Source organism: Haplochromis burtoni, unplaced genomic scaffold (genome assembly GCF_018398535.1).
Source record: "Haplochromis burtoni strain Fernald_Lab_line unplaced genomic scaffold, NCSU_Asbu1 Contig_359, whole genome shotgun sequence".
In the NCBI taxonomy this organism is placed as follows: Eukaryota; Metazoa; Chordata; class Actinopteri; order Cichliformes; family Cichlidae; genus Haplochromis; species Haplochromis burtoni.
In genome coordinates this window covers 562,094-587,149 of record NW_024582720.1, presented here as the reverse complement: position 1 = coordinate 587,149, position 25,056 = coordinate 562,094, and the positions used below count along the sequence as shown (strand labels likewise).

Here is a 25,056-nt window from a genome sequence, read left to right as displayed (position 1 = left end):
AAATGGTTTTATTTTGAAAATCCTGTTGGCTGTAACTCTCACTCTTGTTGCTTCCTCTTTGTTTTTTCTCTCGTTATGTGGCGTTTGTCTCGTGCTGCGAGTGGGTTGTTTGATTGGACGGTTAGCTAGTGTCGCGAGCAGAAGGAGAGACGCATCGAGGCGTTGGGAGTTCAGTGGAAAGTCCGCGGGGGAGTCGGGAAGGACTCCGTGAAAACACAAAGTTTAAAGCTGTGTGCGTCTTCCTCTTTTGCTCTGCAGGTAAATCGGACACTTACGAGCGGTGCGTGTCAGAGGCGGAGCTCCTGCTGGACCAGTCGATGCGTCTGGAGCAGGCAGGCGAGGTCGCCGCCGCGCTGTCAGCTGTCAATGAAGCTGTCTGTAAGCTCCTCCCACTGCCACTAACCACACTCTCTCCACTTTGAACGCAGCCAGGCAGAAACCTGACGGCCGACTTGCACACACACGAACGCGAGAAGCTGAATCGAGCTTTAAACGATCCGCTCACCCAAACAAACATCGGGATGGTTTTTTGATGACATCATTACTGCGTCTGTATTCGCCGCTGTTTGCTTCACGTGTGTCAGTCAGATGTGAACCATGAGGGTCTGTATCACAGAGTGTTAACTCAGCTCAGGGTTCCAGTCACTTCATCAGATTTGGCTCATTCTGTAGTGGAACAAAGTGAAGACTGTCCTCATTAAAAATAGGCAGGAAATGTCCTCAGTGTGACCCCGCCCCCTGCAGATCCTCTTATGTCCAGCAGAGGCAGCAGTGAGTCTGTCCCCATAAACTCCCATGTTAAACGATAGAGCAGGAATATTCATACTTACAGCCTGATACTAACGGTTTCCCTTCAGAACGCCTGTTTTAAACTTCTGTTAGAGAATAAAGATGAGAGGAAGTAGAAGAAGAAGAGTGTCACTGTATGCAGATGACACAGTGCTGTAAACGGGAGACGTTGAGGGGTCAGAGGTGGACGGGGTCACATTCGACTTCATTTCTGTCAGTAATCTGGAACTCCAAATGGTCCCTCTGTCTTCTGTTGGAAAGAAGTTTAATTCTGAAAGTCATCCATTTATCGAACAGACCATCATCACAGCACGTCCGTTTTTCCTCGCCACAGAGAAAAGCAGCTGGAGTGAATCTAAGAAGCCGTGAGCTCTGCTCCTCTAAACACCTGCAAACATCCCAGAAAAGCACAGAAAGGCTGTTTCACACTGGGCTGCATCACACAGCAGCCTCTGTTATTTACTGGTTCATGTGTGACTTCCTGCGCTGAGGTCACACGTGAACGCGCGGTTCAGCGCCGTCACCCGTAGATGATCAAGCGTGTCGGAGGCGTCCTCGAAGCTGACAGCCGGGTTGTTTTTCTTTGGTTGTGATTCTCTTACTTTAACCTTCTGTCTGGACTTGATTTCTCCATTTCATCGTTAATAACCACGCCACCTTCATGTCAGCAGTGCGATGTTTGATTTCCTGTCAGCTGTGAGTTTTCTTTGTCAGATTGTTTTGCATGAAATCATCATAACGAGTTCTTTTCTGCATCTTTGGTTCATTTTTTATTCTTTTCTCTCTTTCTGTTTTCTTTTCATTTTCCTTCTGTTGTGGATTTTCTGTTGAATCGTGACCCGGCTGCAGCCAAACTGCGGCCGGTGGTGGCTGAGGGCGGAGCTAGTAGCCACAGCCGGCTGCAGCGCTGCATGAGGAGAGCCCGCAGCCTGCAGCAGCGCATGCAACTGCTGCAGCAACAACAGCAGGACTCAGAGGCAGGCAGAGAGAAACCACCGCAGCAGCAGGAGGAGCAGCAGCTCCAGGAACAGCACAGGTACCGCTGCAGCCTGATCAGCCAATCAGAACGCACCAGCAGGTGGCGCCCTGTTACCTTCTGTGTATTAAACCTTGTTATTCCTGATGTGTGAACAGAACCTGTGGAGGTTGGAGGTGTCAATCCTCAGCTGAGCTCAAAACTCCTGACATCTTACCTCCTCATGGGCTGATGTAAGAACCTGACGAGAGCTTCAACCAGAGCAAAAATAAATTGAGAATAAATCGTGCAGTAATTATTAGTCTCGTGCAGTAAACTCACACATGTGGTTCTAATGCGATGATGTGGCGTTATTTTTGTGCCACTAATCTGAGCGCACGTAAGAAAAATTTGCAAGTTTTGCATTTTGAGGAGAAATTTGTTTTGAGCGAAGAAAACTCATCGCTGCGTGCAAAAACTGTGTTTCAGTGTTTGCTATTATCCACACACACAACAGCAGCCCCTCTCGCTCAGTTTTTGCATGTGTTGCTCGCGCTCTCAACATTTCTGCCCGTGTGCGCTCAGCTCTTTCTCTACACCGCTATATTTGTGCCACAAAACCAGCCAATCACAGACTTTGATGCAAAAAATTCTGATTGGCTGTTTTGGTCTCCAATCAGCTTGTTAGCTGCTGTAGCGAAACCCAGGCAAATATCCCAGAATGCATTTCATCCAAAACTCAAACGAGGCAGTGGCGGCGGAACACAGAGTGGCCGAGTTTGAAATATTACTCTGTCTGGGTCACAAAATAAACGTTTAAGATATTTTCAGGTGAGGATGTTGCTGTGTGAACTTCAAATATCTGCTCGATTCATCAAGACGTCACATATTTGCAAAAGTGCTCTAACGTTTCCAGAGATGCCTGTTACCCACCAGCTGACCGGGTGGTCAAGGCGTGGCCCCAGGTATTGACCGGCCCACCAGGTATTACATGAAAAACCATAAAGCCTTTGAACGAAAACAAAGCTGCTGTGACAGTGACGTACACTGTTGTATATATGTATGATTTGTATCACCTTCATGTTTCCAAACCGACATCATGACCAGCAGCTTTGCAGCTGTGGCTCCAGCAAACATCAGCTGATACTAGAAAGTGATATTAAATAAATTCTAACAACAGCTGATCAAGCTTAAACGTGCTGCTGTTGTTTAGCGCGACATCTGCTGGTTTCCTCTTTCTGGCGCAAAGTGATAAACAAACAAGAGAGCCGATCAGCTGATCATTGATCAGTTTCATGATTGAAGTAGAAACAGGAGAGGGAGGGGGAGAATGAGAGAAGAAGAGGCAGCTGTGCAGCAAAGACACAGAGTAACTGCAGCTTTGTGGCTTTTTCCATTGTAGCTGAAGTCCGGGACAAATCGCTTCCCTTTTCACCTCAACATGAATGTATTGTAATTGGTCCAGCCCAGCGTTGATCATGACCAATTGGCTAATTCACCACCATCACCGTTAGATAATGAAAGTGCCAAATGCCCGGCATGCCCAATGGCCAGTCCAGCTGCGCGGTCAGCTGGTGACCAACAGACGTCTCTGAAAACGTTAGAGCACTTTTGCAAATATGTGACGTCTTGATAAATGGAGCAGATATTTGAAGTTTACACAGAGCTCTGGCATAAACCCAGTCATTAACACACCCCTCTCTCCCCCCCGCCTCTCTATCCTATCCCCCCCAAAGTGAAAAGCCTCTCTCGGGCCGAATACTTCTGACAGAGATGCACAGCAGCCAATCAGCCGCCTCTCTGGACCAGCAGACGCCGCCTCCCTCCACCTGCCTCATTAGGTCGCTGCCTCCCCAGTCAACCTTGGTGTCTGACCCCGCCCCTTCAGGTTCACCTCAGGAGGACAGGAAGACCCTCTGTAGCGTCGGCTCCCTCCCTGCTCTCTGTGTGGATGCCCCTGTGGAAGACTTGGCTCCACCCCCTCTGCTTGAAGAGGAGGAGCTTTCAGCGCAGTGGACCATAACATCTCCTGCCCCAGTGCCTCCAGTACAAGCCCCGCCCCCACCCCGGCTGCATCCCCAAATCCCGTCACCTGTTGAGACGTTGAAACCGTCTTACACCCGGCAGCCTCAGGCCACACCCCCAGACTCCAGCCACATACCGTCCCCGCCCCCTGCCCCTCATGCAACCAGGAACTGGTCGTGCTTATACCTAGACCAAGACGTCATCGACTCTCCCAGTCCACCAATTAGCTCGCACCTGTACTCACCGCCAGAGTCCCCCACCAACATTCCCCCAGTGAGCCGCCCGGACCTGCCCGTTTCCCCGCCCACAGTGGCGCTGCCCGTGGAACGCTGGGCTGAAAACGTCAACAGATACTACGGCTCCCAGAGCATTGGGGAAGGGGGACTGGTGGCGGCGGCGGTGACACCCGGCGAGGAGCTGTCAGAGCTGGAATCGCTGTACCAGGCCAGTCTGCTGGCTCCCAGCATGCACCGGGGCAGCCGGGGAGTCAGCCCCCAGCCGAGCGGCAGCAAACCAGGTAGGAGCCTCTGCTGGACGTTGGAGGAACTGCAGCGTTTGGTGCCTCAGAGGTTGAAGCTGGACATTTATTAATAGTTCCAACCAATCAGGAGCCTTCGCTCAGCTGACCTGTTCATGCCGTCATAAACGTGAACTGATGTCACGAGTTAATAAAATAAGTTCAGATTGTTCCAGCAGAAGCGACGCCTGCTCCGAGCGGACGCCTGCTCCGAGCGGACGCCTGCTCCGAGCGGACGCCTGCTCCGTGTTTACCCACAATGCACTTTAAGTTTCCTGCAGTGAGTGAAACAGATCAAACGTGAGGCACCAACGCTGGTCTCAGCTCCTCTACGTCACAGACATGAAGCTGCTGATAGCAGACGCCATCCTGCCCGTGTGACTGTGAGCTATAAATGATGTTCATTGTGTGTGTGTGTGTGTGTGTGTGTGTGTGTGTGTGTGTGTGTGTGTGCGCGCGTACAGGCGTGAGGAGGAGGCAGTCGGGTCCCGGACGCTCAAAAACGCCGACAGCTGAGATCGAGAGAGACGCCTACAGGACCCCAATAGCAGGCCTGCAGAAGGTGTGCACACCTGTGCGTTCAGCCGATGACGGCGTTCACGTTGTTTGTGCGACCTTGTTAAAAAAACTGAACTCTTCTGTTTGACCTGCAGCCGCCGTCAGCTGAAGACGAGAGCTACAGCGCCGAAAACCTGCGACGCATCGCCCGCAGCCTCAGTGGGACCGTCATCGGGTCGCGACCCCAAAACCTCGCCCCCTCCCACAGCTGTGTAAGAGAGAAACACACGCACACACACAAGCTCGTTCAACTATCTTAGTGAGGACCTTCATTGACATAATGGTTTCCCTAGCCCGGACTCTAAACCTGACCATGACCTAATTGTAACCCTGACACTAAAACCACATTTTGAGCCTCAGAAAGGCTTCAAACTTGTGAGGACACACCGGTTCTCACAAGTGTAGTAGAATGCAGATTTCGGTCCTCACAAAGATAGTTAGACAGGAACACACAGAGGCACTAGCAGCTTCCTTCTGCCACCTTGTGGTCGCACCCTGTAACTGCAGCCTGGAGCTCAGCTTTGGTGCAGAGCAGGGAAACCTCTTTATTCCGTCCATGTCACAGAAAAATGAGGCATCTTTAAAAATCAGTGAACCTGTCCAGGTGAACTCGAGTCACACCCATCGAGTGACGCTGTCACATTTTAGCCTGTGACCTCATAAACACGTTACCACTCATGAGGATGGAGAATATTTAACTGGAACTGTCTCTGAGCAGCAGCTTCCTGTGTTTCTGCACGCTTCGCTCTGCTCTCGGCGCCGCTGGCGTTCAGCCATCTCGTATTCAGGCCTCAGGAATCGCCTCAGGCCGCCGCATTAAACATTGATGGGCAGTTTAGTTCTCCCATTAAGCTTCTAACCTCAGAGCCCGGCAGCTGAGCGGCGCTCGGCGTCAGATCCTCACCGCGTTCCCTCGGCCCGAGGGTTTGATTCCCAAATCTGTTACAACGTGAGGGGAGAACTGAGTCATTCAGCAGCGTGCACGCAGACACGATCATGGTGTCACCCCCAGACTTGCATCTCAAAGATACAAGCCCCTCCCCCATGTTTGTTGTTTTTTTTTTTAATCTTTTCGCTCTTGTTTCATGTGTGTTTTTTTTCTTCATCACGTTAACATGTTTTCATTTCTCCCCCCTCCCTTTGTTTTCTCACTGACGCCTCCACCTTCACTCCTCCTCCTCCTCCTCCTGAAGGACCCCTCTGTGTCCAGACCCCCCCTCAGACATTCTTCCTCCTCCTCTTCCCTCCTGCGTCGTTCCAGCTCCTCTACCCTGCATCCCCCCTCCTCTCCCTCCTTCACTGCAGACCACTCCCACCACCACCAGCCCCGACTCCACGGCCCCTCTCCTCCTGCACAGCACCCCCCCACGCAGACATCACAGCCCCCCAGCTCCAGGCCCTCATCCTGGGGACACTCAGGTAACATGCCGGCCCTTCACCTCCATCTTCAGAGCAGCTGGCCGGGCATGCTGGGAAATGCAGTTCAACAAATGCTGAACTCAGATTCTCTCTGTAGTTCAGACAGTTTAGTTTGATTAAACGCTCCCAGCGTTCCCATGGCAACCTGCTCACAGGTGGAAACCTGGAAATGATCAAAGTGACAGGATTCCTTTGCAGTCATGTGACCCTGCTGCCGTGCTGTACATGTGAACCCGTCACGCCTACAGTGCTGTGCATAAGTCTTGAGTCACCGTTTGTAGGAAAAAGTGAAACGTGTGCAGAGTTACTGAAACATGATGGAGGCGGGCTGTTTGGTGTGAGCCCCGCCTCATTTCTGCCGGTAGTCTTCAGGACTTTTGCACAGCGCTGAGGGTGTGGCAGAAAGCGTGAACGCCGCCTGACGTGTCCTCTTCCTCTTCCTCAGGAGCTGGTGCGAGCATCCAGCAGCACGTTCTGGTTGTGCCTGACCGGCGTCAGACTCTTTCAGCTCACGGCGTCCCGCTGAGTTACGGCACACTGCCTCGAGCTCCTCGCCGAGCCCCACCTCCCTCCACCTCCTCCCTCCCCAGGCCCAGAGCTGGCACCAGCCCCGCCTCCCCTCTGGGACAGCAAAGCCTCTACGCCACCATGCTCCGCCCTCGTCGTTCCGCCGCCAGCGCTAACGTCCACTACGGGCACCCCTCATTGGGCTACGCCCCCCACCACCTCAGAGCGTCAGATGGCCCTGCCCACCCACTCCGCCTGGACATCCCCCCAGACGGCGACTGGCGACACGATACCAACTCCAGGACAGTCCAGCCCAGCTCCTCCTGGGACGCCCGCCTCGCTCGCCACCCGCAGCCTCCTCGGCCCCGCCGGCCCCCCCAGCTCTGCTCGCTCTGCCAGCAGCTTCCTGCCGAGCCGGCGCGCTCCTGTTGCTCCTCGTGCGGTGCCTACGTGGCTCGGTTCCGGCCAACCAGCTGATCGGACCACAGCGAGAGTTTTACTGCAAATGTGACTCGCTGACATCGTGAAGGAGCTCAAACGCTGTGTGTGCGGCGTGATGATGTCACTTTGGAGGAAAACTCTTGGCTCTGCAGTGTCGCCCTCTCATCCTCACTTCTTCATCACGGATCTCCTGCGGCTCCGCTCGCCTCGCCGAGCTCACGCACACCAACACGTCTCTGACATCACGAAGCTCCGAGCGGCGACCTGCTGTCTGCTCGGCCCTGAACTCTGATTGGACAGAAGCAAAGAGCGGCTTGGTTTGAGAGCTGAAGCACGCTCGAGGTCCTGATCTTAGAGAAGTGTTTGATAATTTCTGTAAAGCTCAAATTCAGACGCGCTGCTTGTAAACTTAAACGCTAACAAACGGTTGCGATGCCTGGCGTGGGTTCGCCTGCTATCACGTGAGCCCCCCCCCGGTGGACGCCAGCGTTATAACACCACTCTGCTCCTGACCGTCTTCAGAGGAACGTCCCCAACGAGCCGGCGCAGTTTGCATTAACCTCAGCGTCATTTTTTTTTTTGTTTTAGTCTGTTTGGAGGTTTTAACTGTCAAATATACGGTCCGGGGGCCAGAACCGGCCCGCCAAAGCAGGGCGCTCTGGTCCACCTGTATATAAACAATGAGGGCTTCAGCTCGTTCAGTGACGGGTGGATGCTGGCTCACGGGTGGAGGACTTTCTTCTGTTGGTCCAGTTGATCAACTTTGATTGGAGCATCAGGAGTTGTTTGCGAGTCGTGGCGCTGACGCGTGGAAGCGCGTCCTCCTGGTGATTTTTGGAGTTGTGTGTAGGCGAACTAACCTGAGCGTGCTCACCTGTCGCAGCCCGGCCGGCTCATTTCTCTTCTCTAGATTATTGTAGAAGAATAACCGCAGCTTTGTTTGAGCAGCTAATATTTAGCATGTCTTCAGCTCACCTGTCGCAGGTGTTCGTGTGCTGCCGTGATGACGTTTGTTAGCGCGGTAGCTTGACCGCTTTTAGCGCACTTCACAAGTGTTACGATAGACGTTTCTTTCACTCGTTGCCAATTTCTTTCGACATCCCTCCCATTTATTTGGGGGAGGAGCCTCCCTTATTTTTCTTGCTCCGATTGGCTCGTTAGACTTTCTGCCAAGACCGGCGCTGGCTCCACCCACCTGGTGCTCCAGGTGAGCTCGGAGTGAAAGGTTGATGTTTCAGATGAAGTTATTTTTGCATCACGTTTGCTTTGCCACAGTGGATTTTGATTTCGTTGGTATATTTTTGATGCTTATTTTTCTACGCTGTAGAGTGAACACAGACGAGAGGACGAATAAAATGTTTAAAGGAAAAAGTCTCACTGGTTCATTGTCTCATTCAGGGTTTATTTAAATATTTTCTGCTGTGTTTTTACATCATGAAACTCGTGACTTTACATTCAAATATTTTCTTCATGTAAAATAAAGTAAAAATTAAAAATTGCCTCAAGTTTAAAATAACAAAAACATTTCCCACTTTATGTCCACCCTGATTGGTCAGTGATTGAGCATTTTTAAGCTTGTATGAGCTCTCTGCTATAAGCCCCACCCATCACACGGGCGTGGCTTTCACTCAAGTCCGTCCAGACTTTCAGCGTCACGGCGTTGCACAGAGCTGAGGGTTTTCAGGAGACGTCGATTCTGTAGTTTTGACAGCAGAAGAAGAAAATCCTTTTTTTTGTCACATGTATGAAACCAGAGCTTTCCTGCTGAGCTCTGCTTTTAAAAACCTTCAAATAACCAAAACCTGCAACTGAATGTTAGAAACACGAGGCTGAGCTGTGCTCTCTGTTTTAGTCTAATGATTCAAAACACGAGCAAAGACTCATCGGGTCAAACCCTCCTTCAACTCCCAGAATCAACGCTGACAGGATACACGGGGCAAGTGTTGACAATTTAAAAAATAAAAATAAAAACATAAACTTCACGTCCATGGAGTTACTTCATATGGAGTTACTCTCCATATGAAGATCACACAGACGTCCGCCTTTTTTTCAGTAGAACCAAAAATGTAGTTTGGAGGCTTACTGCCACTTTATTAGGTACACCTAGAGCTGCTTTTAATCCTTCACGACAGACATGACAAGGTCCTCATCCATGGTGACACGACATCATCACGACATCATCACTCAGCTGCTGCATCTGTGATGACACCCTCCCACTCCTCCACATCTCAAAGCTGCTCTGTTAAACTGAGATCTGTGACTGTGGAGCCGCCTGAGTGAACTCGCTTTGTGACATCAGAGGACGGGCGTGGCCCTGATCACAGCAGCAGCAGCAGCAGGCTGAGGTCTGACGCAGGCAGGATGGATTAACTGACCATCTGACACTCACAGAGCAGGAAACGTTTCTCCATCCTCTGCTGTCCAGGTTTCTGTGTGAGCTGTAGCCTCAGCTTCCTGTTCTTAACACAGGACTGCTCTTCTGCTGCTGCTGCACATTCACAGATGCTCTTCTGCAGAGCCCGGCTGTAACGAGTGACTTCCCGTTTCTTTCCTATCAGCTTGAAGCAGTCTGTGTATCGTCCTCTGACCTCAGCGAGTCATTTCCTCCCTGAGAGCTGCTCACTGGATGTTTCCTCTATGAGCTCTGTGTGAAACACTCAGACCAACTTTGAGTCTCTTACTCCTCCTTTCTCAGTCTGAACTTCAGCAGCTCGTCTGCATGCTTAAATGCTTTGAGCTGCTGCTCTGTGATTGGCTGATTAGATATTTACAGGAAGATGCACCTAATAAAGTGGCAGTGAGTGCATACTGTAGGTTTGAGAGGTTTAGATTTTTTCTTTTGCTTATTTCTAGCATATTCTTTTCCTCAGTGTTTTGCTGGAACCAAACTGGAACAAACTGGCCGTCACGCTAAATATGACATTAAAAAAAACAGAATTCTTCTTCTGAGCTGAAATCACAACATCGGATTATTTCACCCCTCCTGGTCCTCTAAGCTGCCTTCATCCGTCCATTTATCCAACCAGTTCCTTCAGCTGTCAGCTGATTGGTCCACAGCGCTCTCAGGTGGTTGGGTAGAGCAGCACACATGCGAACATGTCGTCCTCTGACTCCGCCCACTCTCCTCCCCTCAGTTCCAGCCTCACCTCCTGCCCCTCCCTCAGCAGCAGGAGGCTGACCCCGGTAGCCGGCCCCTCCTTACTTACTTCCTGCCTCTGCAGAGGCACCCACGCTCCGCCCTTCTCCTCCTCCTCCCCCATGCTCCTTAGGACCACATGGGCGGGGCCTGGTCTCAGGTGCAAGGTGAGGACAAACAGGTAGATCCCATCCACTGGAACTGTGAAGGTACTGCCAGAGTAAAACTGACCCTGGGTCAAAGACGGCTCAAAAACAACAACGCCAGAGACGCTCTGAAGAGACCGAGCAACGAACAGCGGGGCGCGTTCTGATAGGCTGGCGGGGACGGGTTCACCTGGAGAGAAGAGGAGGGGACAATGGAAGAAGATGTAAAGAAAAAAACCAACAAACAAACAACTATTATCAATAAAACATTAAGAACACTGTTGGGCAGCAGTGTGTTACCTGAAACCTCACCTGGTGACTCCCTCCTGCTGCGCCGCTTTCCTCCCCTCTCTGACTCCTCCCTCCGTCCTCCTTGCTTCTTCTTCTCTTTCTTCTTCAGCAGCTGCCACAGCTTATCCAGCTCCAACGTGGCGTTGGATCTCGCCAGCACGTCGGCGTTGCTGAAGACGTTCTTGAACACCCCCAGGTGTTGCTCCAGCCCCTTTTTCAGCCAAATCACCTCATTCATCACCGTGGCAGCCACACGTGAGACGTTGGGGCAGGAGCACGTTTTCTCCTCCAGCTGGGATAGCCTGCGCTCCACCTCCTCCACCTTCCTCTCCAGGTTCCATAGGTCACCGCCATCCCCGGGATGGAAGAGCATCTGCTGCTCCCTAGCAGGAAGTCCGTCGCCGCCGCCCCTCCTTGGGTCACCGGGCAACCAGGAGGGAGGCTGGTCTGCAGACGGAACCTCCTCTCTGCCTCCTGAGAACAGACGAGTCAAAAATGAGTTGAAGCAAAAACAGGAAGCAGCTTCTTAAAAGTACATTTTATCTAACATCCAGCAGGGGGCAACCCTGCAGGATAGCTCATTCAAAATAAAAGCATCAGCCTGCAGCTGTCCCTTCACAGTAAAGGCATACCCGTCTGGCCCTGCTTCAGCATGATGATCGTTTGCTCGTGTTCTCTCAGCTGCTCCTGCAGGTGCCTCAGGTCCTCCTTCAGAGCCTGGACGGAGATGAAGTCAGCCTCCTCCTCCTCCTCGTCCTCGTGGTCCGGCCTCTCCTTCTCCCTCAGGCTGATCATCTTCAAGAAGTCGATCACCTCGTCTCCCAGCAACATCTTCAGTACCCTGCTGTGTCGGCTGGCGTCTTGGAGGAGGATGTTGAAGGTGGTGTCCAGCACCTTTATCTTGGCGTCCTGCTGTCTGTCTGCGTGCTTCAGGCCAGAGACTGAGGCATTCAGGTGGGCCAGGCCGAGGTCCAGAGTCCTGATCCTGCTCTGCTCCTGCAGGAGGAGGATGGAGAGCAAACAGAAACACAGAAAGCAGCCTGTTTAGAAACACTGTGTGGACCTGTCTCCGGATCGTTATCAGCTGAAAGTCGTGTCTGCTCTTATTTACAGTTTCATTGCTCGTACCCTGTGGAGGCCAAGTTGGAGCGCCTTTACCGCCGGCTCCCAGTCGCTGCTCGTACCCCAATGCCCTCCCCTGCTGTTCTCGTCCAGAGCTAATCTGTTCTCATTGGCCAGCTCGGTCACGTTGGCCACGTCCCTCTGCAAGATAGCCACGGTCGCCTGCAAGCTCTCACAGTTGCATTCGATGCGCGAGTTGTTCTTGCAGGTGTTCGGGATCGTCCACAGGCAGTCCATGTCCTCCTCAACATCGTCCAGTCGTTTAACCTGCTGGCTCAGCTTCCCCGCCAGCTCTTTTACACGATTCAGCACCTTCACTTTGGCGTCCTCCACCTCCAGCCCCGTCTCCATGAACAGCACCTGGGTGCGCCGCGCCGTGTCGTTGATCTGCTTTTCCAGCTCCTTAACGTGCCGACTCAGCTGCTGGACGGCGCGCGATGTCACCGCCGCATCCTCCACCAGTGTGGTCACCTGCACGGGACACATTTCAGTTTCCTGTTTCAGTCCTGATTTTACTGTCAGAAAGCACACTCGTGCTGAACGTCAAGAACAAAGTCCTCACGTGTGCAGGCTCACCTTCACCGTGTTGTTGACCACCGTGTTGTCCAGCCGGTCGATGGCGTCCCACAGCTCTGAGGCGTCCGTGGGAGGCGGCAGCTGGTGTGGAGGGTTGGTGGGCGGATGGAGGTCGTCCTGATCCTGCTCATCCTCAGCCATCTGCCACTGGTCCAACTTCAGCTCTGTCAGCGTGGCGTTCATGGCCTGCAGGCTGACCTGAGATCAGCAACAGGAGTTATGAATAAATGTGTTTCATTGGCAACATATGAACAGACTGTACTTAAAAATGAGAGCTGGCCTGACTCTGGCTTCCTCTAACACCCTGAGGGTCCCGCCAACACCAGCTAATGTTAGATTATAATGACCTATGTCACCGATCGGACCAACCACACAATGACAGGGAGGAAACATCAGCAATCTCAGGGAGGCGACTGCAGCTGTGCATCAACCTCAGGAGAAAGATCACTCAGACACCTGACAGTCTTCTTTGAAGTCAGGCCGTGCAAAACCCAAGAGCTCACACTCAACTGGCCTCAACTAGCATGTGAAAGGTTTGGAAAGGTTGCAGGAGAAAGCCTCTTCTCTCTAAGAAACATGGCAGCAGAGCTTTGGTTAGCAAAGCTGCATCAGAATGAAGCGCGAGCGCTCTGAAACCTCATTTCCTAACAGTTCGTGGAAACATTTGTATCCTGCACAAAAAACATGCGATTCATGCAACATGCACGCCAGCCTGTGCAATCTGCATAAGCCCGCCCCCATTTCCTCTATATAACACATTTTCCTCCAGGTGAAGCAAAGACAGCAGTGATGATGTAAAAGACAAGCTTGCATCTCTAAGGCAGGAAAACAACGAGCTTGTTCGTTGTGTCCAAGAGGAATCAAGAAAAGGCACAACCGTCCAGACTGCATCCATCACAGGAACGATGGTTCAAGAACAAAAAAATAAAATAATGGAGGCACCACATGTCATCTCCTCTGACACTGTGGCTCAGTCGAAAAAGAAAGTTTGGACAAAAGTAAGAAAGAAAAGAAGAAGAAAACAGCTGGAGATGACAAACTCCAGATTCTCCAGCATCCAGGGACAGTGCCAAAATATTAGGCCGTCAGTGATGACACCCAGGAATAACAGAAGTCATTTTTTTAAAAGAGAAACTGGGCTGCTGCCCCCGCGACCCGGCCTCGGATAAAGCGGATGAAGATGGATGGATGGAGAAGCTGGGATGAGGAATACTGGAATATGTTTAAATCAAAAGTTTCATGGAGCCTTCTAACGTTTTAGAGAACTGTAAATAATGACCAAAAGGATGAATTATTGATCGTGGCCATTTTAAAGATGTTTAAATTCCCAGCCAGGCCTCAGTTTGTCATAATGTCATCATTTCTTTTCATTTTACATCCTCCTGATTCATTATAAAGGTTTATATCGACATCACCATAAATCCTGTAAAGTGTTGGCCTCCCTCGTGCACTGACCTGCAGCGTCTTCTGCTGGTGTTTCAGCTTCACGTCGATGTCGGCCTTGAAGCTGGTGAGGTTGTAGTGCAGCATTACATGCTGCGAGTGCAGCCTCTTCTCCATCTCAGTCTGCTGCGCCTCCACCTGCCTCTTGACCTCCCCGATGTTCTGAATCACTTCATCTAATCTGGCGTCCAACCGCTCCTCCACCCCGTCATCACGCTCCTCCTGAAGAGTCATCTGATGCCCCGCCCCCAGCTGGCTGCTCTTCAGCTGGGCCACATCATGGGCCAGGTCACCTACCCTCTGGCTCAGGTGTTCCAGTGAGTGGTTAAAGTGCTCCATGACCGGCTGTAGCTGGGACCACACCCGGTCCATCATGTAGGGGACAATAAGGGGAATAAGGGCACCGGGATATGGGAGAGGGGCGGCACTGAGGTCCTCTGGAAAAAATACAAATGATGTTTTTAATGTTTGGACATTTCAAAATTAAAGGAACCAAACGGTACAAAGGAAACTGCAGTTACACAGCTCAACGACTGTGTGGATTGTCCTGGAATAAGCTACTTGGTTATATTCGATCTGGAAGTAGATCTGTGTGGGAAAAAATGCAAAAAAAACCCCAAATATTTTAAATAAAAGGTAGAAAGAATCTAAATGATCATACAATGAGAGCAGGTCCTAACGTCCTGCCATACCTTTGTAACACCTTTGAGTCCACCTGTAATTAATGCAGGTGATCCACAGAGATCATCTCTGCACTCATGCAGAGGACACTCTCATATGTGCCACCAGCTCGTCTCTCAATCCGCTTGATTTCTGTTTCTCAGGAAATATGAAGTTTTTCTAAACTGACAAAGGGAGCAGCCCAGCACGCTGTTTATCAATGAGACACTTAACTTAGCCAAAGCTCTCATTCTTACACTGAACCTGGAGTTAAATATTCTGCGTATTCTGATTTCACAGGAGAGTTTTAAACTTTGCATTTATTTATTTCTGCCTTTACTCAGACCTTTGTTGACACGTGAACACGCTGTCTTTGTGTTACCTGCTGTGACTGCAGCCATTCCCCAACATCAGCCTTCACAATTTGCATATTAATGACTAAGAAGCTGAGCTCGTTGTTAGTCAGTGTGCTGATGTTTCTCCCAGTGAGAAACTACGTCCAGATGAACAGAATCAACTTGTTGGGACATTTTATTCTTGATGAGCTCATGGTCACATGTGAGGATAGGAACTGATATCCATCAACGTGGCTTCACATCTGTCTGCAAACTGCTCCAGTGTGAGCTGAAGGTCATCATTTGATGATGCCAACAAAACCACATCATCTGCAAAAAGCAGAGCTCCTGAAACCTCTGAACAGAAAAGTCTCCACCTCATAGCTGTGCCTAGAAATTCATCCCACTAGAAGTCAAGAACAGAACTGCTGGAACATTAAACTGGAACCTGTGTATCTACTCTGAAACAGTATAAACTGTGTTGTGTGCTCAGGTCTGTTTTAATGTCACTGGTTTAAAAGCTGATTCAAAAACACGAGGACAGTCATGACCACATGAGGAGTTGTGGGCTGCAGCAGAAGTTTTGACCTGTTGGCGGCACTAGAAGAACGCAGGAACCTGACAGTAGGATATCAGCCGCTGGGAAACTCTGGACTTCTGAACCAGATTTCTGAAATAAAAATAGAACCCCGAGGGGCTATTCGCCCACTACTGACAAAAACACACTCCCCCCTGTGAATCATGGCTCTCTGGGGAGCTAGACTGGATTGTTGTGCTCTAAAATGGAACCAGCTGAGGCTCCAGTCTGGGTTAAAAACACAGCAGAGCTCCAAAAGGAAGCAAACACACCTCAGACTGCTGCTGGGAGGATTCAGAGGATAGTTGCCGAGCTTTACAGCGCCTTGGGATGGTTTGATGAAAAGTGAACATGCAGACCTCAGGGCGCTGCCGGTCCTTCGGCTGGTCGGAGGCACCTCAGGGCCAAGAGGATCTGATTGTGTTGTTATTGTTATTCCTGGAGTCTGAAATAAATCCAACTGTGCTTACACTTCCTGCTCAGCGATCCCGAGAGGCTCTGAAGGACAGAACAGGCTGAGCCAAAGCCAGCCACAAACTGCTGCTGCAAGCATGAAAGCTGTGCTTCAGCAGACGCACGTCACATTACGATCACCTCCACTGGGCGGAAACACGTATTTGGCTTATTCCGAGTTCAAATCCAGGCTGCATCTTTGGAAAGTTAGAAAAGTGCTCTTAATCTGAACCTGTTGATAGTCACCAGGTTTACAGTAAAGCACTTAACAGTGGGGCTCAGGTTAGCGCTACACATGCTACACAAAGTGAGTTTCACAGAGGAAAAGGTGTTGGCCTTCAAACCAACGCTTCACTGGAAAAATGTCTTTAAAAAGGGCGAAATATGAATGTAACCCTGAACGAGTCCGAGCGGTGGATGCTAACAGATTAAAGGATTCGATTCCAGGGCCGGTTTTGTGTGGAAGACGTTTTTCCAGTCTGTGAGTTATTTTTCTACAATGTTGGGAATTGGAACACTTTGAAAGCCCCCCAGAAACCCTCATTTATTGGACAAACATTTAACCCTTTCATGCATGAATTATGACAACCTCAATCTGGATTCTTTTCTTAAGTATTTTTATTCGTCTTTAGGCATGAAAATAGGTTTCTTTACATGTCCACCAAGGTGAACAACACTGGCTGACCAGTGGGTGGCAGGGCATGGACACATCAGTGTCCAATGTAGTGGTTTATGTGCAAGTAAACCATCAACATGGACATAAATACAAGAAGACAGCCTTTGAATAGCTGTAGGCACCACTGTGTCTGAAAGGGTTAAATGCAACATTTTTGTTTTTGCTCCCATTTTTCACGAGCTGAGCTCAAAGATCTGAAACATTTTCTACAAACACAAAGACCCACGGCTCTCAGATATTGTTCACAAATCTGTCTAAATCTGTGTGAGTGAGCACTTCTCCTTTGCTGAGATAATCCCACCTCACAGGTGTGCCTCAGACTGCTCACACTAAAAGGCCACTCGGACATGTGCAGTTCGATCACACAGCACAACGCCACAGATGCCCCAACCTTTGAGGGATGTCTGCCGGAGCAGCGGCCATGAAATGAACGTTCGTTTCTCTACCATGAGCCGTCTCCAAAGGTGTTTCAGAGAATTTGGCAGTACATCCAACCGGCCTCACAACCACAGACCACGTGTAACCACACCAGCCCAGGACCTCCACTTCCAGCACGTTCACGTCCAGGATGGTCTGAGACTGGCCAACCGGACAGCTGCAGCAACAATCGGTTTGCACAAACTGTCAGAAACCGTCTCAGGGAAGCTCATCTGCATGCTCGTGTCCTCACCGAGGTCTGGACCCGACTGCAGTTCGTCGTCACGCTCACATTTCATGGCGTCTGGCACGTCCTGGTTTCACTGTTCAGGACGGATGGCAGACAGCGTATGGGCGGGCGGTTTGCTGATGTCAGCGTTGTGGACCGAGTGTGGTTCTGGTTTGGGCAGGCGTCCGTTATGGACAACGAACACATTGCTGGCATTTTGAATCACAGAGATCGTGACACTGATGGTTGTGTCATTCATCCGCAACCATCACTCATGTCGCAGCACGATAATGCACAGCCCATATTACAAGGATCTGTACACAATTCCTGGAAGCTGCAAACTTCCCAGTTCATGCATGGCCAGCAGACTCACCGACATGTCACCCATTGAGCATGTTTGGGCGCTCAGGGGGGGGGGGGGGGCTTTACAGGTCTGGGTATGCTGGAAGCATGGGTCCTCACATGTGAGGAATACAAGTGTGTGTGTGTGTGTGTGTGTGTGTGTGTTGTGTGTGTGTGTGTGTGTGTGTGTGTGGTGTGTGTTGGTGGGGTGTGTGTGTGTGTGTGTGTGTGTGTGTGTGTGTGCTTGGCTTTGGAGATGCAGTCCAGACACAAAACCACCTGAGACACTCACTCTGATCATCATGACCCGTTTTCTTTAGCATATGGAGAGGTCAAAGGTCAGCTTACAGTGAGGTCACCTCAGGCTGCAGCTGCAGTCAGGAGAGAGGGAAAGAAATCACACGCTCCCGTGTCAGCTGCAGTGTTTCTATCTAATGATCGTCAGCGTGATTTACGGAGGCGAGCACAGGCGACTTCCTGTTTCGACAAAAGAGCGTGTGTTACACTGAAGCGCTTCATTTCTTCTTCTTAAGAAGGTGAGACGTCACTTTAAGTTTATTAAAAGGAAAGCTTAATATGGCATAAGAAATGAACCCAAAATTACACAAAATATTGTGGACTGAAATAAAACTTGTTGTTTATCACTGGATGGTTTTATAAACATAAACTAAGGACTCGCTGTCTGTGCTTTCTACACCAGCACAGGAGGCTAAAGCTAACAGCTCCGTCACAGAGATGATTTTATAGATCAGCTGTTATTTTTCTCTGGACTGGAGGTTCTGAAACACTCATAAATGTTCCTCTCAGGATGATGTAGCTGGCTGGTCACTGAGGTCAAAGGTCAGAGAAAACAGAACTGTGGGAAACTGAGAGCTAGCCAATCCCAAACAAGCTGGAAGTGGGGGTGTGATGTCATAGGTGTGCTGGTCGGGTGACTCACACACACACACTGATGTATATGTAACGGAGGAACAAGCGGATTTCCTTCGGCGGAAGTGTGTGTGGGTGTTTATCAGCAATGGAAGATGTGCTCACGTCTTTATTTAAATAAAAGAATCAGGAACGCCAAAATAAAAGCCCTGACTTCATCATGCAGGCAGGTTGCAGTTCCTCCAATGTCCACCGGAGGCTCCAGCAGTGGAAGAGTCCCCATTAGTCAGAACAATTTCCCCTCATAAGTTTTTAAGTGTCACCTGTTTAAATTATATTAAGGTTCAAAGTTTGGAGGGGCGTGGCCTCCTTGACTGACAGGTGGATGGTGACACTGCTAGTCGTCTGCTTGGCTTCACCTCAGCTAATTAGAGTCCCTGAACTGGACCTCTGGGTCGTGATTGGCTGTTGGAACCTTCTCAGTACAGACAGAAACTCACCTGGCGTTCGGTGTTCCTGCTGTGGGTGATCACGATCGAGGTGGTGGGGGTGTCGGTCGTGGTTGTGAGTGTTCATCGCCTGGTATGATGTATGATGGCGTTTGTGGGCGTGTTCTGGCCCCGGGGTGGGCTGTGTGTCGTTGTCCTGGCTGCTTGGGTAGCTGGCATCATACAGCGTGCTGTCGGCCACTTGGTGGTCGTTCTGTTCGTGGTTCAGGTCTCCGCCCCGCTGCTGGGGCCGAGTATGAACAACTGAAACGTAAAAACAACAATCAGTGCGAGAAGCTGCAGAACACGTTAAAAACTCAGACTGATGAATGTCTGAGATAATCGAGGTTAACCTAAAACACGCCCAGGAAAAGCAAACCTGGTGTGTATTCTTCTTTGGGAATACCGAACTGAAGGCAGACGGTGACGATACGAGCCTCACTGACCTGAACTAACACAGAGATGAACAGGAAGTCTTGCAGACTGGCTGACGGAGAGGCTGATGGGAAACAGGCTGATGTATTTGGGGATTTCTCCGCTGAGCTTCCGTCGTTTTTGTTTGAGCTCATTGTTGGAATCGCAGCGACAGCAGGAGCGCTGATCTCTGAGTCGGTGACCTGCAGGCCGGGTCGAAGGCATAAAATACATCAAAGCAGCTTCTGCGGCTGCAAAGGAAGACAGCGAGGAACACTGTCATCGTTTTCTCCTCTGAGGCTGCAGCACGTCTGAGGTCTTTGAGTTTGGTCCCATCTAAAAGTTTTGTTCATGAACATCTGACAACTCAGAAGAGTTAAAAACTTTTAATTCAGCAGGAACATCAGTTTGGCTGGATCAGATTCAGAGCAGGCCGGGGTGGATGGAAAGATGAAATATGTGACCAGCAAAACCTTTTTGGTAATTTTACGTTGCTAGGCTTATTTTGTGGGTCTGCAGGTGAATCTCTTTGTAATGGTTTGTCATTTTATTCTCCTTTCACATCCTGCTGTAGTCATTTTGCATCCCTTTGTGGCTGTTTGTCTGAAACCACAACAGTTTGTAGATCAGCCTTCCTGTGTGCTCTCTTTGCATCCATCTGGAGCGATTCGGTATCCCACAGTGGTCGTTTTTACTTCACTTCATTATGTTGTGTCTCGTTATCATCGTTATTCCTCTGTAGAGTGTTCCTGGTCTTGCATTTCTTTCAGGTGCTTCCTTCAGGGAGCGCCACAGCAGGTCTGCCTCCATCCCACCCCCAGGATCCCCCCCAGCATCCCTCTGTAATCATTTCACATCCCCTTGATGTAGTTGAGGATCTGTGCCTCTTTTGTATGATTTTAAAATAATTTTCCATTCTTTTGTGCCCATTTTGCATCCCTCTGGTTGCATATGTTTGGTTCTATACGATTTCTTTTTCATCCGTCTGACTGCTGTCATCCTGAATGAACTCGATTCAGTTCGGAGAGTTTCTCCTTCAATTTCTTGAACTCTCTGCCTGCATCACCTCATTCATGCATCTAACCAGGAAGGTCTGAAACTTTATCTTCCTCAGCGATACTTTACCTCAGGTTGGCTACAAACATTATCCTACTGGGAGCACTCATGTGTCTGCTTCCATATGATCTGCAGTGGACTAAGGAAACTAAAGAATAAGTACAGTAAGCGAATGTGAGTCGCTGTATTTGCGTCTTTGGACGGTTGAATAATTATTTTGGTCACTTTTAAGAAAAAACCCCAAAGATTTGTTTGTTTTAGCTTCTTAAGTGTGAACATTTGATACTTCTCTTTTCTCTGAATTTAATATTTTAGATATTTTTGGAGCTGAAGAAACTGATAACTGATGATTTAACCGATAGCTGCTGCTCTAAAACAAAACTGTAATCTCGTCTCATTTATCATTTTTAAGACCACTGAGAGGTGATTCAGGGATTCATGGCTCAATTTGTTGTTTTAAAGTCTTGATCTTTTCTCTCTTTAAAAAGCTGGACACACGTGCATTAGCTTCCACTGCAGAGGCTACTACCGCACAAAGAATTTCATGTGATGCAGTGCTTGCAAGTGTTATGAGTGGATGACTCACGCTTGTTGTATTTGAAGGTGTTCCTGTTATTGTGTCCCATCGTGTTAGTGATTTAATTTCATCGACCCCAGCTCGCAGGAAGTGGGTTCAATCGTAGGCGCGGTGGGAGCGGACTGTACCGTGTGGAGGTGTGTGAGGAACGGCCTTTTTGTTTGTCTTTCTTTGTTAAATCGAGCCCATAAAGGCCAAAGGTCTATTTCAGTCCCGTGTTTTTCCAACAACATCGACTGTTTTGATTCTCAGGCTTCTCAGTGCCGCACACGCTATAAATACTTCATGTACTCTGCATGTATCCTGCAGTAATGAAATTTCACAGTACGGCACCGAAGCTGAGAAAACTGTTGTTGTTACTTCCTGTTGAATCAAAAGCAGAACAAAGAGAATCAACCTGCTGCAGTTAGAAAACCGAAAAACAGCAGAACAACCAAAAACTTGCTCTCCTCGGTTCATTGACGTTCGTTTGAGTTTCTGCTGTTGCGCGCTCTTAAACTCCCTTTAACGTCTCTTTGTACTTATTTTGCATCCCTCTAGTCATTCAGTGTCCATTAGATGTTGTTGTTCATTGTTTTGTGGTAATTTCACATTCAGCCCTTTGATTATTTTGTTCGTCTTTAAAAATATCTATCATCATGCATTTCTCTGCGGTAAATTTGCCCTTTTATACACTCATGTTGTTATCCCTTTGTAGTCATTGCTTTTGCTTTGGATATTTAAAGTCATTAAGTTGTTCTGCATCATTCAGTACTTATTTTGCATCCTTTTGTGGGGGTTTTTGTTTAATTTTGGTCATTTTTGCACACCCTTGTAGTCAAATTTTTACTTTTCGTGCATGCTTGTGGTCTTATTCCATCAGTTCATGGTCACTCTACATGTCTTAGTACTTATTTTGCATCCCACTGTAGTCATTTAGGGTGTATTTGATATTCTTTGGCATCTGTTTGTGATGGTCTTAGGTCACTGCAGCCAATGTCGTGTGAAATGTGTCCTGCATCAGGATCACCTCTGCCCACCTGTCCTGCACAATGCTCGGTCTTTTTGCACAACCAACTGTCATTGTTGCACTTTTCTACTGTCTGGTGTTGCACTGTTTTTGTTCTCCTTCACTGTGCACATGGTTGCAATGATGATAAAGCCACTTGACTTGACTTGCACTCTTCTCCTCTCCATCAGCTCACTCCAACTTGAATCTTCTCATCAGGCCAGTGTGACCTTTGACCTCTGAACAGTGTGTCTGTGGTTCCCAGATGACTCACTCTTTGTTTATATGTTGCGAATGTGGGAGTAGGGGTGGGGTGGGAGGTGACCTTGGTACTGGCGCACCCACGCCCTCTTCTCCAAGGGAAAGGAGGGAACTTGACCTTTTGTCAATGTGAGCGCGGTGGTTCCTCACTTTGTTAGAACAGTAATGAGTCAGAGCGCGGCGTTAACGCAGAGAGTGAAGGTGAAACTCAAGAGCCAACCAATTTATTCTGAGCAAACACGAAGTCGAAAACCACCGCAAACAGAGACCAGCGGGTCAGCCAGAGGTGGCCGTAACCAGTTTTCCCCGGTGTGACCGCAGCAGCACCTCCTGCAGCTGGAGGCGGCTCCTCTAGCTGCGTTTTCTCAGCTTATTCTTCCTCCAGGTTTCTGAGGTCATCCTCACTGCAGGACCCCTCCTCCACCCTTTAATGACCAGATCTTTTCACTTGTTGTTCTTAATGAGTACATATCATTATTATTCCCTCTACCTGATCTTTTCTTTACACTTATTCATATTTATTCATTTTACTTTGCTTTTAATAATATGTTTATATTTCTGTGTATCTTTGTGTGATTTTCAATGATTTATGACTGGAGACTCATTTGGGTCATTTCCTGTTGTTTTTAAATCTGTCATGTGACTGACGTAGCTTTGCATGATTCACAGTTCAGAGTAATCCTTCTTTCTCAGGTCCATGCATCATCAGTGCATCCTGTGTTTGAAACAAGCTGTTTAGCTCTTCTCTCTTTTTCTGATTGGTCATTTTTAGGAAGCCTGCTGAGGGGCAGTACTTGTAAGCTTTAAAAAGAGTTACTACAAACAGATCTGATAGAAAGCTGAGTTCTGGGTCTCGACTGTAAGTGGAAAAGTCTCAAATCGATCACCCTGAGGTGGAGTCTGATTGTTGACTCCATCGATGACCACTTCCTGTTTGTTATGACCAACGCACTGATTGGCTCGCTGTGGTTCTACAGTCTGAGACATGAGTTACCTGAAGAGTCAAAAATGTTTCATTTCCAAGAGCGTACCTGGAGCCTTGACCTCTGATGTGCCTGCTTCAGATCGTCCAATCAGAGTCGAGCTTTCAGAATCCTGCCGAGGGCCTGAGACTGTTGGAGAAGAAACAAGCTGTAAAACTGCAGTTTAAACTAACAAAGACAGAGAGTCAGCTCAGAGACGGTCAATACAAATGATTGTATCCTGGAGGCAGCGGTGCGAGCTGAGACGCCCGCTCCTCCTCCTCTTCCCATAAACTCAGATTAAATCAGAGCTGACGTCCGAGCACAACGAGGGCTCAGAGCAGCAATAATAACAATAATAATAATAAACTGAGGCAGAGAATGAACGACTTTAATGTTTCTCTTCATGAGCTCCTGATTTGAGACTCAGTGATGGATTCATGAACTCGTGGCTTTGACTTTGTGCCTCAGATACGGGAAACAGAAAAACGCAGGCAGCAGCCGTCTCTGTTTTAGCCGGCTACGATCATGCAATAATGTGGCCTGTTTGTGGGGGAGCTGGGAGCTTTGAGAGACGACCGCTGATAAACTTTGAGCGTCACACAAACAGAAGCGAAGAGCAGAGGACGTCCTCCCGCAGATAAACACGGCTGTTCCCACACGCCGAGAAAATCTGGAACACATTAAGTTCCCGAGCGATACTAAAGCCCGCCTTTTCTTGGAAAAGTAAAAATAGACTCCAGTGGAGGGAAACCAGAACCAGGCGTCCATTCAGAGCAACTCTTAATATGCTCCATCCTCATCTCCTCTATTAAAACGAGCAGTTTATGAATAACCGCGGCTGCTTTCAGGCTCACTGTGGCCGTCGGGATCAAACTCACTAAACATAAATATTAATAAATATGTTTACATCATAAATACAAAAGGATTTCTACCATTGAAAGGACAATAATATAAATAAAACACATTTTCATACGTTATTCCCTGAATATGTTATTCAGGCTGTTTCTGTTCACTTGTTTCTGATTTTGGAACCACATTAAAGTGCAGTGGATAAATGTAATCAGGCTGCTTTTAACCCAAACAAACCAGAGCAGATTTTAGCCAGCGAGTGCAGACCCGGCACCACCTAAAGGCCAAAACAGGAAGGGCACCAAACAGGACAGGAACGCTTAAGGTGGACTTTTAATGGATAACTCTCTGATGTCAGTCTGAGCGTTTGTGCTACAACCTGCGCAACACTGAAGTCTGCTTCACAAAAACATCCTTAACGCGGACTCGAGTGACGCTGATGCTGCTGACTCGCCTGTGTCCTCGCAGTTGTGTCCTCCGTGTCCCGGACAGCAGCGCCACAGCAGAGCGGTTACGATCTTCTGCTGCTGCCTGTAAATCGGCCGTGTGGACAGCTTGTACCTGCACACGAACACACACACAAACACACCGTGGTTACCGCTGCTCGGCCTCTATAGAAGCCATCACCTTCAGCAAAGACGTCACGTCTGTGGGCGGGTTGACTCCCAAAGTTTAAGGTTTATTCTGACTCTGAACTTTCAGATTCAGGATTTTAAGACAGGAAAACATGAGAAATATGAAACATCAAGCTGGACCCAGGTCAGTGAAGGGATAAAACATGCTTTCTACTGTCTACTAAAGTTACACTGAAAACACACATCAAAATAGTTTGAAGATGATGATTAGTGACAGGAGGCTTTTAGATCTGATGCCACTGTCACCAAGCACTTTGGTGACAGAAGGAAGACAGGATACAGACATGCTGTGGAAGAGAGACAGAGACTAATAACAAGAGACAGAATAAATGCATGAAC

General features: G+C 49.0%; 2 protein-coding genes across 4 annotated transcripts in view; one reads left to right on the top strand and one right to left on the bottom strand.

The window, feature by feature from the left end:
• LOC121815905 (inactive ubiquitin carboxyl-terminal hydrolase 54-like) lies at positions 1–8,582 on the top strand. 2 transcript variants are annotated; one of them, XM_042228870.1, is made up of 8 exons: positions 1–378; positions 1,639–1,825; positions 1,924–1,998; positions 3,481–4,286; positions 4,751–4,848; positions 4,940–5,056; positions 6,038–6,263; positions 6,709–8,582. In XM_042228870.1, the coding sequence occupies exons 1-8, from the start codon at positions 318–320 to the stop codon at positions 7,245–7,247; spliced, it is 2,109 nt and encodes a 702-aa protein (XP_042084804.1). In that variant the 5' UTR covers positions 1–317; the 3' UTR covers positions 7,248–8,582. The 2 variants fall into 2 exon arrangements, with proteins under 2 accessions (XP_042084804.1, XP_042084805.1); XM_042228871.1 differs by lacking the exons at positions 1,639–1,825; positions 1,924–1,998 and having other exon boundaries at positions 17–378.
• A 10-nt stretch (positions 8,583–8,592) lies between these two features.
• mmrn2a (multimerin 2a) overlaps positions 8,593–25,056 on the bottom strand; it is a 28,408-nt gene continuing 11,944 nt past the window's right edge. The window contains exons 3-11 of one of the 2 annotated variants that reach the window (XM_014340320.2): positions 24,537–24,643; positions 23,300–23,380; positions 18,985–19,236; positions 13,938–14,362; positions 12,483–12,680; positions 11,913–12,377; positions 11,417–11,780; positions 10,794–11,258; positions 8,593–10,683 (exon numbers count right to left, since the gene is read on the bottom strand). In XM_014340320.2, coding sequence (XP_014195806.2) covers positions 10,274–10,683; positions 10,794–11,258; positions 11,417–11,780; positions 11,913–12,377; positions 12,483–12,680; positions 13,938–14,362; positions 18,985–19,236; positions 23,300–23,380; positions 24,537–24,643 — 2,767 coding nt within the window. In that variant the 3' untranslated portion in view covers positions 8,593–10,273. The remainder of the gene's footprint in view (positions 10,684–10,793; positions 11,259–11,416; positions 11,781–11,912; positions 12,378–12,482; positions 12,681–13,937; positions 14,363–18,984; positions 19,237–23,299; positions 23,381–24,536; positions 24,644–25,056) is intronic. The other variant, XM_005942994.3, reaches the window with a different exon arrangement.